The sequence below is a fragment of the Natator depressus genome, chromosome 1 (assembly GCF_965152275.1).
Source record: "Natator depressus isolate rNatDep1 chromosome 1, rNatDep2.hap1, whole genome shotgun sequence".
NCBI lineage: Eukaryota > Metazoa > Chordata > Testudines > Cheloniidae > Natator > Natator depressus.
The window spans coordinates 215,013,298-215,028,458 of NC_134234.1; the positions used below are offsets into that span (position 1 = coordinate 215,013,298).

At 47.9% G+C, this 15,161-nt stretch overlaps 1 protein-coding gene across 3 annotated transcripts; it reads right to left on the reverse strand.

Moving 5' to 3' along the window:
• Positions 1–4,630: 4,630 nt before the first annotated feature.
• On the reverse strand, positions 4,631–12,457 carry LOC141984925 (C->U-editing enzyme APOBEC-1-like). 3 transcript variants are annotated; one of them, XM_074948488.1, is made up of 6 exons: positions 12,229–12,457; positions 10,333–10,360; positions 10,157–10,173; positions 9,637–10,037; positions 8,484–8,605; positions 4,631–5,482 (listed from the first exon to the last, which is right to left on the reverse strand). In XM_074948488.1, exons 2-6 carry the CDS (start codon positions 10,351–10,353, stop codon positions 5,372–5,374), a joined length of 672 nt encoding a protein of 223 aa, XP_074804589.1. In that variant the 5' UTR covers positions 10,354–10,360; positions 12,229–12,457; the 3' UTR covers positions 4,631–5,371. The 3 variants fall into 3 exon arrangements, with proteins under 3 accessions (XP_074804589.1, XP_074804580.1, XP_074804569.1); XM_074948479.1 differs by lacking the exon at positions 10,157–10,173; XM_074948468.1 differs by having other exon boundaries at positions 10,157–10,360.
• Between the last annotated feature and the right edge of the window lie 2,704 nt (positions 12,458–15,161).

Here is a 15,161-nt window from a genome sequence, read left to right on the forward strand (position 1 = left end):
TGCTCCCCCAGATTACATTGCATAGGCTCTTCCCTGTTGGGGTATTGGGCTGCTATACGCCCCAATTCCCCACACTCGTAACACCGCCCCCTTATTCTGGTTGCCGCCCTCTGCCTGGGGCTATTTGGCTGGCCCCTCCAGCCCTCTCTTCCCAAACCCCCAGGTCCCTTCTTGGCCTCGGGCCATTCCTCGGTGTCTTTCCTCCAAGTTTTGGTTCTCTTGGAGTTCTCGATAGTCCAGGGCCTTGGGTTTGGGACTGGCTTCCTGATTTGCCGTGTCTCACCCCCTGGGGTCTGGAACAATTCGCGGGCTGCCAGCTGTCTTTCCACGAGGGAGACCAACTCATCATAGGTGGAGGGATCATTCTGGCCAACCCAAGCCCGGAGGCCTGGTGGTAGCCCCCTCATGTACCGGTCCAGTACCAGGAGCTCCATCATGTTCTCAGAGCTGAGGGTCTCAGGGCGCAGCCATTTCCGGGTCAGGTGGACCAGGTCAAACAATTGTGATCGGGGTGTCTTGTCCTCTGTATACTGCCACTCATGGAACCTCTTGGCTCGCAAGGCCGTCGTTACTCCGGCTCTGGCCAGGATCTCTGACTCCAGCTGCGGGTAATCTGCTGCAGTCTCCGCGGCCATATCGTAGTAAACCTTCTGGGCCTCCCCAGACAGGAATGGGCGAGGATACCAGGCCACTGATCTCGGGATCAGGCCTCCTGAAGGGCTGCTCTTTCAAAAGCCAGGAGGTATGCCGCCACATCATCCTCCCATGTCATTTTCTGTAGGCAGTGGCTGGCTCATATAGTCCGGGTCCCGTCGCAGTTGTGGTTCAGCTCCATAAAGGTCTTCATCTGGTTCACCAGCTCTTGCAGCAGGGCTCGGTCCTGGGCAGCCTGACTCATCAACAGATGATTAGTCTCCGGCTGCATCCGAGTCATCTCCTGTTGGGCGGTTGCTTGGACCCAGGTAGCCTCCTGCTGGGCTGCGGTGGCTTGTATTAGGGCCTTGACCACGTCGTCCATCTTAGGGACAGGAGGGTTTTGGCTAATCCTGGTTTAAGTCCCGAGTGCGTAGATCCCACTGCTAACACCACGTGTGGCAAATTGCCGGCACTACTTTGATTAGTCTCGCGCTTTCTCTTCTTGGGGGGGTTCAGGGCATTGGGGTATTAACTGCCCCACTAGTGTCCTAGAGGAGGGGAGTGGAGAGGGAGGGACCCGGGCCCGCTCTCTACTCCAGGTCCCAGCCCAGGGGCCCTAGGGATAGCGGTAAACAGCTTAAACTAGCAGTTCCTTCCCCTGGGCTACTTCCCTCTCCTGTCCTTCAGCTTGTGGGGCTTCCTGCCCTCCTTCTGCACAAACCAGGTGTCCCTTTACCTAAGGTCTTGGTCTTCTTAGCCCACCACAGCACTTCTCCAAACTCTCCTCTGCTTCCCTCCAAACTTCTCTCTGCTCCACACCAATCCACTCTGCTTCAACTCCTCCAAACTGTTCTCTGCTCCAACACCAATCCACTCTGTTTCAACTCCTCCTCCTGTCCAGTTGAAGCCGGGGGGTTTTATCATGTGACTGGCTTCCGGTGCTCCAATTGGCTTCAGGTGCTTTAATTAATCTATAGCAAACTTTCTTCCCTCTACAGGGAATAAGGTTCCCTTCTAACACTCTCCTTTTGCCCTCTGGCCATGCTGTATCACAATACATACACCTACCATCAAATCCGCTGCCCTAATTACACTGTACATTTGTTACAGTGAATAATACATGCACTTATCATATGATTCTGTTTCTTGAAGATACCAAATGTAAGGCCCATTTATGTCAGTAGCGTGTGGTTTATAGTATCTACGTTGTGCTGACACTGAATTTATATATGTTATTTTTTACATTTTACAGGTTACCTCTCTACACTTAACTCTGCTCCGCTGGTTATGACTAGCGCTGTCAAGCAATTAAAAAAAATCACAGTTAATCGTATGATTAATCGCACTGTTCAGCAAAAATAGAATATCATTTATTTAAATATTTTTGGATGTTTTCAAAGATACTGATTTCAATTACAACACAGAATAAAAAGTGTACAGTGCTCACTTCATATTTATGTATTTTTCAATTCACCTTATACAAGTACTGTAGTGCAATCTCTTTATCATGAAAGTTGAACTTACAAATGTAGAATTATGTACAAAAAACTGCATTCAAAAATAAAACAATATAAAATTTTAGAGCTTGCCAGTTTACTCAGTCGTACTACTTATTCAGCCAATCGCTAAGACAAACAAGTTTCTTTACATTTGCAGGAGATAATGCTGCCCGCTTCTTGTTTACAATGTCATCTGAAAGTGAGAACAGGTGTTCGCATGGCCCTGGTGTAGCCGGCATCACAAGATATTTACGTGCTAGATGCACTAAAGATTCATATGTCCCTTCATGCTTCAACCACCATTCCAGTGGACATGCATCCATGCTGATGATGGGTTCTGCTCGATAACAACCCAAAGCAGTGCAGACCAATGTATGTTCATTTCCATCATCTAAGTCAGATGCCACCAGCAGAAGGTTGATTTTCTTTGTGGTGGTTTCGGGTTCTGTAGTTTCCACATTGGAGTTGTTGCTCTTTTAAGACTTCTCAGATTTTGGAAGGTACTTCAGATTCTTAAACCTTGGGTCGGTTAAAAATCCCACATTGCGTTTTGTGAAATCTACACTGAAAGTGCTCTTAAACTGAACATGTGCTGGGTCATCATCTGAGACTGCTATAACATGAAATATATGGCAAAATGTGGGTAAAACAGAGTAGGGGGACATACAATTCTCCGCCAAGGAGTTCAGTCACAAATTTAATTAAGGCATTATTTTTTTAATGAGTGTCATCAGCATGGAGGCATGTCCTCTGGAATGGTGGCCAAAGCATGAAGGGCCATACAATTGTTTAGCATATCTGGCACGTAAATACCTTGCAATGCCAGCTACAAAAGTGCCGTGCAAATGCCTGTTCTGCACTTTCATGACAAAGAGATTGCACTACAGTACTTTTATGAGGTGAATTGAAAAATACTATTTCTTCTGTTTATCATTTTTACAGTGCAAATATTTGTAATCAAAAATAATATATACTTTGATTTCAATTACAACACAGAATACAATGTATATGAAAATGTAGAAAAACAGCCAAAATATTTAGTACGTTTCAATAGGTATTCTATGGTTAACAGTGCAATTAAAACTGCGATTAATCGTGATTGATTTTTTTAATTGTAATTAATTTTTTGAGTTAATCGTTTGAGTGAACTGCGATTAATCGACAGCCCTAGTTATGACCAGAAAAAAATTCAGATATCATTACTATTTAATACATGTTATTCCCCACTTACAGAAACAGCTATAAAATAGCATTATAATGAAATGTGAAACAATATGGAAATTCTCAGTTATGGGCACACTGAATTAATTCATGTTCACTGATAAATTTAGCACTAGAAAATTAACTCTTAAAAATTAAACATCACTTGGTCAGTAAAAGCCACTACAAATGCTTTTCAATTTAGCTGACTCCCAAGGGAGTGATTCTCTCTCTCTCTCTCTCTCTCTCACACACACACACACAGAGACACCGTTGTCATGAGTTCCTCTCACTATCTTGCCAGGCTTTGGAACTGTGGGATGATTTTATTAAATGTTATTCTTTCTGTTTCTATTCCTGGTCACTAAAACGTCAGGGATCAAAGGAAACTGCCTCATATCTGCCCAGTGTGTCATCTGGAATGTAAGGGAGGTGAAATGAGAAATATATCAGAGTTCTATATAGGGACTCCTGCGGAGGTAACTTAGGCACACAGAGGACACTGTAGAGTCTTGATGATCTCTCGTTAGGGATGTGGGAATCTCCCAAAATTCTCACGGGTGTGTGTAACTGAGTGAGAGACAGAGATATTGTAGGGATTGAAAAGAGAGGGAGGAGGGATAAAGGAGACAAAGAGGGGAGAGAGACACAGACAGACATATAGAGGGGGAAAATTTCACTTGAAACTTGTAGCTTGTTTTTTCAGCCATAGCTTCCATGGCAAATCCACTTCAAAACACTGGGCCCTACAGCACCTGTAGCTGCAAGAGCAGGAAATAGAGTTGCTCTGAGTCTCCTGCTCTTTTCTCCACATCACCTTCCGCTGGGAGAGGCCAAGAATGGAATAACTGGGAGCTCCCTAACCCCAGCATCAGTCTGCTGGGAGATGCTATGATTATAATAGCTGCGGAGATTCTCTGCAACAATTTGCTGTCCTTGTACACTGCCATATCTTCTTTATGTAAATATATGTTAATGTCTGCATATATATGAAGTTCTTATTTGTATGATGTGATCAGCCTTCCATGATCTCACAAAGGAACACAATATTTGGAGTGTGAGGACCACGGGAAAGCCTAGAGGAAAATTTAAACACTGGTAAAGCCAATTTCTGGAATGTCAATTCATTTAAAGAACTGCCCCCACCACTTAATCAACTCTTAGAACAATCTCTGATGCCATACATTGGACCATTCTTATGTTAGCACTGACCAGAGATTATTAAGGAGTACCATATGATTTACATTTTGAAAATGTAAAAACAAACAAACAAAGGCAGTGCTTCCTTATAGATATTTTATTCAAATGTTATGTTGACAAATGACACAAAGTAATATCTAGAAATCTACAAGAGAAACATAATTCAAAGAAATAACCGCAGAAAATAAATCCTCTCTAAGCTCTCTATATATGTTATTGCATAACGAGTTAGTTCCTTATAAACTGCTTACACAAAGCAAATCTTATAGTTTTATGTTCCCTTGGTGAAACAGCATCGGCTGCAGAATAAGCAAGATACTCTTGTGTTAGCTGTGATGGAATAAACATGTACAAAGGTGCTAACACGACCCAGTCACTGTGCAGAATTAGGAACGAGGAGTACTGGTGGCACTTTAGAGACTAACAAATTTACTCCTCGTTCTTTTTGCAGATACAGACTAACACGGCTATCGCTCTGAAACCTGTACAGCATTAAACATTTAAACAAGGATTCACTTTTCAAAAGGCTACAAGCTGAAGCAATGGCAAGGAAATGGCTACGAGTAACTAAATCAAATTGAAATGATTAAACATTCTATTGGGCTTTCAGCTCATGCAAGAGCAACCCACCAACTGAGAAAACATGCTGTGATCGCAAAGCAGTCACTCTGTTGCACCCATCCTGGCTGCATCCTCTTCCCCTCCCCCCGTTCTGGAGTTTTAATGTGGGTGATGTTTCCTGTCAACTGGTTTCTGTTGCTTAGCAGCTGATGGCTGGTTCAAGACACTCACGGCTTCCAGAGACTGGTTGGCTGCCCAGGCCAGGATACTGGCGCCTAATAGGGATTGGCTGATGCGAGTGCTCTTTTCTGTTTCTTATTTACATGTAGGCTGAAAACTGGAGGCTGGTTCCTACCTGATGAAATCGTTAAGCAAGAGGGAATGTCCTGGTGAGAAAAATGGGAACTGAAGTTAATTTCTTTTCGGGAGGTTGGCAGTTTAACATTTGCACTCTAGACTCACTCTGGGATTTAATGGACATGGCAGGAACTCACTGTAAATGCAATCACCATGCTTCAAATCTCATTCAGAACCAGGGTGAGTTGAAAGGAGTTCCATGGCACGCTTAATGGTCACAAGGAGTCATTAGTACTGGTTGGGAGTTTTCCAACTAAACAATTTTTCATCAGAACATGCAGATTCATCGAAACCAAAATGTGTTGGAGAAATATATCTGTTATGATGAACCTTTTTCCAGGAAGGTTTTCTCAAGGCCAGAATGTCATTTAAAGAGGGAAAGACAGAGGGAGGATGCCCTTCCCAGAATAGCCAATAGCCTGGTGGTTTGGGCATTCACCTGGGATATAGCAGACTGAGGTCCAAGTCCCTACTCTGTCTAATGCTGAGTAGGGACTTGAACCTAGGTCTTCCACATGTGTGCTCTAGTCACCAGGCCGTTGTCTTTTTGCAGAGGGTGTGCTTGCTTGCTTTCACCTCCTGGGAGTGGTTATAAAAAAAATTCAAAAGGTCTCAGGTTTGTTCCAAAGTAGAATGAAAGGAAATCTTGTTATTTCCCACAGAACAGAAATTCCATTCTTTGACCAGCTCTACTCATCATGCACTGATTGTGGATTACAGATCAACCGCTGACACTGGTGATTTGGAAATGGAGGAGATTTTAGGGGAGTTCAATGAAACATTCTATGGCCCCGTTACTGGGAGGGAATATATAAACCCTATCCAGACATTGGCAAGGAAAGGGGTTAACCAGCTCTGGTTGGGGGATGGGAGGCCTGACAACAGTTTTGCTAGTGTAGATGGGCCCTGAGAGAAGGATGTGCAGTGTAGAGTTGGAAGTTGAGTATGCAAGGGAGGGTCAGGAAGAAAGGTCTCTAGATTGAGGACGGGATCTGAGAGAAGAACTGGAGGGTTTCCCTCTCTGGAACTTGCCTAGCCATGCTCTAGACCGGGGGTCAGCAATCTATGGCACGCATGCCAAAGACGGCACACAAGCTGATTTTTAATGGCACGCTGCTGCCTGCCGAGTCCCAGCCACCGGCCCCGCTCAGCCCGCTGCCGAACCCAGGCCGGGACCCCGGCAGGCAGCAGCGTGCCATTAAAAATCCTGCCCGCCCCGGCCTGCTCTTCTCCGCCCCCCCCTCCCCCCCCGCCCCGCTGGCTGCTGCTGCAGAGCAGGCAAGCTCCCCCCTCCCCCACCTCTTCCCCCAGCGTGCTCCGTTCCTGCCCCTCCTCCTCTCCCTCCCTGCCGCGGATCAGCTGATGGCCCTTGCGAGGAAGGGGGAGAAGCAGCGCTGCAGCGCGCTCGCTGCTCTGGGGAGGAGGCGGAGAAGAGGTGGGGACGGGGCCTTGGGGAAGGGGGGTGGAATCAGGGCATATCCCCTCCAGCCCCCTGCCCTGAACCACTCTGGGCAGGGGGCTGGGAGCACCACGATGACCCCAGCCCGCACCCCCAGCCCTCTGTCCTGACCCTTACACCCCACACACACACCCCAGCCCCTGCCCTGCACCCCCCTCACACACACCCAGCCCTCTGCCCTGATCCCTGCACCCCCCCACACCTTAGCTCTCTGCCCTGATCCCTGCACCCCCCTCACACACACCCAGCCCTCTGCCCTGACCCCTGCACCCCCCAGCCTCCTGCCCTGACCCCTGCACCCCCCATGACCCCAGCCCTGACTCCAGTACCCCCACACATACCCAGCCCCCCCACGCCCAATGCCCTGACTCCTGCACCCCCCTCACATACCCAGCCCCCTCACACCCCATGTCTTGACTCTTGCACCCCCCACATTTCCACTCCCACCCTGAGCACCAAACGGGAGCTCCTGCACCCCCCCACCCCACATTCCCACCTGCACCCCTCACACCAAATGGGAGCTGCCCAGGTAAGCACTCCACACCCAAACCTCCTGCCCCAACCCTGAGCCCCCTCCCTCATTCTAGCTCCTGGCCAGACCCTACACCCCAACCCCCAGCCTGTTCCTTCACCCCCAGCCCTGTGGTCAGTGCACTCCCACCCTCAGCTCAGTGCAGAGAGAGAGAGAGGAAGAGAATGGGCTAGAACCAGGAAGAAGGTAGGTACCCACTCTATGTGGGCAGGGCCAGGATCCCAGACCGGCAGTGGGCTGAGCGGGGCCCTGGCTGGCAGGAGCCGGTGGCTGGAACCCCAGACTGGCAGCGGGCTGAGTGGCAGAGGGCTGAGACGCTCAGCCCACTGCCGGTCTGGGGTCCCGGCTGCTGGCTCCACTCAGCCCACTGCCGGCCCCTTGCCAGCCAGGATCCCGGCCGCAGGCCCTGCTCAGCCTGCTGCCGGCCTAGGTGAACGGAACCCCAGGCTGGCAGCGGGCTGAGCGGGCCAGTGGCGTAAGATCAGGATTTTAATTTAATTTTAAATGAAGCTTCTTAAACATTTTGAAAACCTTGTTTACTTTACATACGACAATAGTTTAGTTATATAATATAAAGACATAGAGAGAGACCTTCTAAAAAACGTTAAAATGTATTACTGGCACGTGAAACCTTAAATTGAAGTGAATAAATGAAGACTCGGTACACCACTTCTGAAAGGTTGCCGATCCCTGCTCTAGACCTTTGCTTTATACTTTGGCTGAGGAAAACCCTGCTGGTGTTTGTCTCTTAAAAGGACTGGACACTTTTTACATTTATACTGCTTTGCAATAAAGCAAACCACAGAGGTGTTTTTTAAATGCCACAAAAGATGTGAAGAACCTTTTCCTGTCCCTTTAGCATCCCCATGAGCTCATTTGGGAATCACTGTATGTTATAGCTCAGCTGCAGGAAAAACTCTCACAGAACCAAGGAGATTTCAAAGGAGGTCAAGGAAACATCCAGGTCAGAAAATGGGTTCTGCATGCGACTGTGGATCATTTCTGGATGCACTTTCCCCCTCCCTAAAGTTCCACTGACCTGAAGGATGGACTGGAGTTCGAGAGAATATAGCATTATCCATGGAGCGAAGTGCCTGGGCCAATAATCATCTTCATACTTGTCCTCATCATTGACAAATGTTCTCCAACAGTCATCGTAATCTGGGGAAATGGACCTATTCACTTATGAGCTGAAGGAGACATCAGTGGACTCAGCCCACTCAGAGATCAGTCAGGCTCAAGGGAGCAAGGCCATGTATTGGGCTTCTGCCATGGAGACACATCACCCTTAGGAAGAACCAGCTGATGAAAGCCAAGGATACACTAGCATTTGGAACTCATGTTCTCCTGGCCTTTTCCATCTTTCTGTCCAGGGGAGGCCTCATTAAACCTGCCTTGCAATATTTCCCCAACTTATTCACCTGCGACAGGTCATTTATGTAAAGTAAGAGTAAAATATCATCTAATTCTTCATAATTAGTAGCAACAGCACAGCATCAGTGCGTGAGTCGCTTTTACACTGGGGCTGGATTAAAGGCGGCTTCAAAGACATACCCCTGCATTTAAATATAATGGTATGTTCTAAGGGGAAACTGACAATGTGGAAATGTGCCAGACTGACTACACCATGAAGGAGGCTGGTGTTCTTTGTTTATACTCTGAATGGAACATCAGAGTGGCAGCCAAACCAGCTTCACCCATGCACATGGGCTCACCAATTTGCACTGCCTCAGTTCTGAGTTCCCACCTCTAGCAGTAAAAGGGGTTTTCACTCTTTACGGCTCATTCATGCCTCAACCTCTGTGCTGAGACAAGGGGATCAATAAGTGCCAGCAGGGATGGAGATTTTAGTGATCGTCACCTGCCCTGCTAGGAATTTGCCTGCAACCACCAGCTCATTTCACATAAGCCACAAAATGGCTGTCGGATAGTGTCTTTCAGTTACAGACCTAAAGAGGCAAAGCTCTGCATCCCATTGCACAATCCCCCCAAGACTTGGGGACAGACTGGAATTGTTGACCCAGAAGTGAGGGGTTCCATAACTCATATACAACTTCAGCTGGTCACTGACCAGGGATGAATTGGAACCAGTGATCTAGAGGCAAAATGCCTCCAGTCCCATCCCTAATCCCCTCTGAACCATCCAGATCCTGTAACCCCATGAGTCATTACCTGGGAGGTTTAGTCATTACCTGAGAGATCCATGACTTGGATGGACACGCCGATGTTCATCAGGCTCCACAGACCCTGACGATTGTTTTCCTCTTTGTGCCAGTAGAGCCGTGCTACATAAATGACTAGACTCAAATTAGGCATTTTCTCCAGAAAACCTATGATCTCCTTGCAGCAGTCCCCACAGGGACTCCAGGACATGTAACAGGTGATGGAGCAGTGGACAAAACGATCATATCTTAGCTTTTTACAGACATCTTTCAGGAAGTACTTTTCAGCATGCTCACCGCCGGCACAACGGATCCATCTTTGCCAGTGCCTTCTGCAATAGTTCCACTTGATTTCATAGAGAAGGTAAGTCACACTTGAAAGGACACTTGGGTCATAATTCTTCACAAATGCCTTCTGCCGTATCTTCCACCTGAAAGACATCCCAAGGAGTCACTGTCTGCAGCTGTATCACTAAGAGCTTGCCAGTCACAGCAAGTTAAAAATGAGAGGGATGGGAAGGAGGCACAGATAAATGGAAAGGGAACTCACAGAAGGATAGAGGGAGACTTAGAGATAGTGATGGAAGAAAAGAGAGAGAGGTAGGGAAGAAGGAGAGTTAAATCTGGTGTCACACTGATGAGACGGGAGTGAGATCTGAATCTTCCCAGCTCCCACTTTCTCTGTAAATCTTGTGCAGGATGTGGGTATGGTGCTTTCATTCTCACCCCTGTGTGATGCCTCTGCATACAGGATCTGTGGGAAAGAGAATAGAGTCACCTGGTGCACAGAGAGAAACATAGGGGAAGAGAAAAAGGGAGGCCTCCCAATGCATCCTCCCTGGGACCATGTGGCCTACAATTGTTCCTTCTCAATGGACAATTCCTATTCAGTACTCCTGAGAAAAGCAACTCCCTGCTAATGTGAAGTATCCTGAGGATAGTGGAGGTGGATAAGGGGTCATTCTGGCCCCCAATATGTCCACTAATTTAACCATGAGGGAGGGAAGGAGAATGCCCATTACTTGCTATGGAACAATGAAAAATCATTATTATTAATAAATAATAAAATAACATTAATAATATCTAGGACATGGTCCAAAGTTCATTGAAATCAATGGGACTCAGGCCCTCAAATTGTGACTTATAACTGTAAGATCCCACCGATGCCCAAATAACTGTTCTTTCCTTTCTTCTTTTTTTAAACTTTTATTTTATTTTAAAATGTGGATGCTGCCAGTAATATGTTTGAAACTAAAATTAATAATAGTGTTTTTAAAATGGAGATTTCTCAGGCAATATGCTCAGGTTGGTTCTGTTTTGGAACAGAATAACCATCCCTTGTTATTTGTATTGAGAGTCTCAGGAGACAAAACAGGATTGACATGCTATGGGAACACAGAGAGCAAACTGCACAGGACACTTCTAAACTTCTCATTTCCTCCTCAGCACCAGGAGTTAGTGGTAACAAAGAGTCTGTATCTTTAAAATTGCATCATCGGCACTTTCTTGTCTGCCATTTTCAACTCAATCTGAGAGCCCACGCTCGGGCATGCGGCCATCGTCAAAACATGTCCAGACATGCACAGACACATACTCAGCTAGGGCCTGATCCAAAGCCCATTGAAATCGGTTAAAAGACTCCCCTTGACTTCAATGGATTTTGGATCAGGCCCAGAAAGAACACATGCACATACCTATAAAGAAATTGCACCAGTGTAACTATTTAGTTAGAAAAAAAACAGGAGTACTCGTAGCACCTTAGAATAACAAATTTATTTAAGCATAAGCTTTCGTGGGCTACAAAAGCTTATGCTCAAATAAATGTGTAGGTCTCTAACGTGCCACAAGTACTCCTGGTTTTTTTGCGGATACAGACTAACACGGCTGCTACTCTGAAACCTGTCATTATTTAGTTACACTGGTGAAAGTTTTCTAATATAGATAAGCCCAGAAAGAAAGATAGAGACACACACAAAAATCTGAGCTCTTTGAGGGAAGATGGGTCCAATGGGATATACTATTTTTTTTCAAAAAAAAAAATTTCTATAACTTTGTACATGTACCTCTTGTAATCTGCAACCTAGACTGCATCAGCTCTGCTGTATTCTCTCACCTTTTGTTTTTGTAAGAAGCACTTCTTTGGTATTTAAGCAAGAAAATCATTTTATTGTCAGTTACTTTATCTTTATTAAAAAGTTAGTAACTAAAAATATAGTTTGGTTATAAATAAACTCACACAGAGAAACAGACTGGAGGTATCTACTATATATAATATACATAGATTCACAACAGCCGTACAGATGCACATACATATATATGCCCAGAAAGTCATATAGGCTTTAACACATATAAATGCACACTTATACTTTAAAAAGAAAAGGAGTACTTCATCGGATGAAGTGAGCTGTAGCTCACGAAAGCTTATGCTCAAATAAATTGGTTAGTCTCTAAGGTGCCACAAGTCCTCCTTTTCTTTTTGTGAATACAGACTAACACGGCTGTTACTCTGAAACCTGTCACTTATACTTTATGGATATAGACACACAAGCACACACACACATATATATATATATATATATATATATATTTACACACACACACACACACACACAGCATCTTTACCTCTGTTCCAGCCAGTGGCCATGGCTTTCAGTACAGCTTCCCAGGCTGTGTCCTGTTTTACTGGGGTGTGTTTCTCCCTTTCAGTTTCTATTCCTGAGAACAGAAACATTGGATTAGAGAACCCAGCATGCTGACCCACACTTTCTCGTTAATTTTAGAGAGCATCCTGCCCCAGCGCTATTCCTCCCCTGCTCTGTACTGCCTTCACCGAGCACTGCCTGGGCTCCGTGTCTATGCCTCCACCCCTCCCTGCAGCACTTCAAATCTACTCCCTGTCCTGCCATTGGCCACTGGGCCCAGGCGACCCCACCCTACCTGCACTCCCATTGGCAGAAGCAGAAGCAAAAGTAGAGCAGATGTAAACTGCATTACTTGTGTGAACCTCCTTTCCCCTCTTCCCCCCACTTTCCTCCCTGGGTTATTCAGGAGCTGACAACACTTGCCTGTATGACCGGGCACCGGATGCCGTTGACAGTAAAGAAGTATCCCAATGGTGATGTTGGACAGGAGGGAATCCTCTATCTACCCCTCCGCTGCAGTCCTTTTACTTGAAAAGGAAACTAAAGTTGGCCGTGCCTCCACCTGGCTGGGTCCTGTATACACGACGTGCCTTGGGAGCCTCCACGAGTAAACCTGAGCTAATCTGTGCATTGGGTCTAACTCAAAAATACCAATTATAAACAGTATACACGCAATCTACACTTAGATTAGAGTTAACACAGCTTTACTTAATGATTTAAGGAAACATGCTGTAACAGACTTCAATTAAATGTCCCAACTAATGTAAATCAGCAGGGGGGAGTTCGATAAATCAATTAACAAATACAGTTTACAGCAGTAAATGAAACATATCTAACTTGCGTTTACACTGCCACCCTTTACCCCACCCCGGACCTCTGGATTTCAGAGTTGTAAATGTTGGCGTGGGTAACTTGAAGGTCCTGAAGCTGAGGACAGCACTCTGTTGCTCCCCTAAATCTGACCAGCCAAGGCAACAAGAGGCAGAGTTATTGCAATCTGGCATCTTTCCAAGCGGCACAATTCATCGAAGCCCCAACAGGCTTTCAGCAGCAGCTTCTGGCTTTCTAATGGCAGCTTCTGGTGTGGACAGAGCTCCATCAAGCAACCTCAACTTCTCTCCAAAATGGAGCCCATCCCATGCTCTCTTTGCATTTCCTGAAAGTGGAAGGCAAATGCTCTCTCTCTCTCTCTTTCTCTCTCTCTTTCTCTCTCTCCCCAAGGCATCATGGGAGGTGTAGTTTCCTAGGCTGGATTGCAGCGCTCAAGATCTTCGCAAATGGAACACTTCCAATTAAGTTCAGAGGCCTCACAGAAAGAGAGAGACTGATGTACATGTGTAAGCGGGGGAATGCTCCGGCTGTGAAAAACTTTCCTGGCTTATACACTACCCCGGTGAAAGGGGCTAGCAAAAGCATCTGAGTCCTTGCTCCAACTCCCTTTACCCAGAGGCCTGCCTGACTTCAAGGACGCTCCTTCCACTCTCCTGTGTGGCAGAGTCCTCATAACCCTAATGAGGCTGGGCCTGGGATTCCTGGGAGGCTTGACCCCCTGTCTTGTCATGGTCACTTAGGACAGGGTTGAGGGTGTCCTCACTCCAGAGTAATCTCTTCACATCAGACACTTCCGTAACCCACTGATCATTACATATAGTTCAAAGCATGGGCTTTGGGGAAGCCCCACCCCTTCTGCCCAAGGCCTCCCCCGCCTCCCGCACACCAGAACCCCGAAAAAACACACACAGCCATAAAAGGAGAAGCCTTGAGGGGCCCCCAGGATGGGAGGAGCCCCAACCTGCCCACCCCAACCTGCCCACCCCAGCTCATTGGGCTGAGCTGTCGCCGCCGCCGCCCCCTGCCTAACCCACTGGCCTCCCTGAGCACCAGGCCAAGCCTCCAGCCTTCCCGAGTGCCAGCCCGGCCCTCGTGCTGGGCCGAGCCGCCAGCCCCGCAGCCCCCCCTGCCCCCACACACACAGTGGGGCCGAGCTGAGCTGCCGGTCCCCGGAGTGCCAGCTGTTCCCCCCCCCCAAGGCCCCCCCGCCAAGCCTCCAGTCCCAGTGCCCAGCCGAGCCTCCTCAGTCCACCAGCCGCTTTCTCTCCACGTCCCTCCTCAACTCCCCCGTCCCAAGGAGGAGGGATGCAGCGAGCAGCGGGGACCTCGGGGGGTGGGGGTGGAGTGGAGGAGGCGGTGGGGATCTCGGGGAAGGGCCGGGGCCAGCGCGGCCCAGGTGTCCAGTGGCGGGTCAACGGCAGTGGCAGGGAAGGCGCCGCCCATGGCTCAAAGCAAATACAATTTATGAAACAGCTATTGTCAAATAATAAGGGAAAAATGGGAAAGGTTAAAGGAAAACACGTCACCCCGCTCTGTGGCACGGGGACACCACAACCAGCGTCTCTGGGAGATAAGGAAAGTTCACAGTTCCTCACACCTCCCAGACTTCCTTCCCAGACCCTGGCTGCCCTGTGCTGATACCACGGGTCAGACACCTGCTCTGGTGGTGGCCACACGCCCTCAAGCTGTCGGGAACAGGACCCTTCTCCTTAGTGTCAGCCCCCACCGTCAGGGTCACGATCTCCCTCCTGTCTGGCGATGGCTCCCTGCGCTGGGCTCTCTGCTCTGGGATCTCTCCTCACTCTCCCCCACCGCTCAGCGCACCCGGCTCCGGTGACTCGGGGCACAGCAGCTCCCAGCTGTAACTCAGCTCTGTCTCAGGTCGGCGTGGCTGGGCTGAGCTGCTCCAGCACCTGCTCCCCAGCTGGTTCTGGCTGATGCTGCTCAGGTTCCAGCCCAGCTCTGCCTTCGGGGCTCCTACTTCTCCCGCCCCCCTGGTTCTGGCTGCTGCTCCCAGCTCACAGGGGGGATGGGGCCCTGGGCTCCTGATGCCCTCCTTGACCTACCTGCCCTGTCAATCAG

What these genes read in the sequence shown, in the direction of transcription:
- LOC141984925 (XM_074948468.1), bottom strand. Translation starts at nt 10,353, where the DNA reads ATGCAGAGGCATCACACAGGGGTGAGAATGAAAGCACCATACCCACAT. An exon ending in CCAAGTCATGGATCTCTCAG is followed by an intron (nt 8,606 to 9,636) that starts GTAATGACTAAA and finishes CCATTTCCCCAG; the next exon opens with ATTACGATGACTGTTGGAGA. An exon ending in AACTCCAGTCCATCCTTCAG is followed by an intron (nt 5,483 to 8,483) that starts GTCAGTGGAACT and finishes TTTTCTCACCAG; the next exon opens with GACATTCCCTCTTGCTTAAC.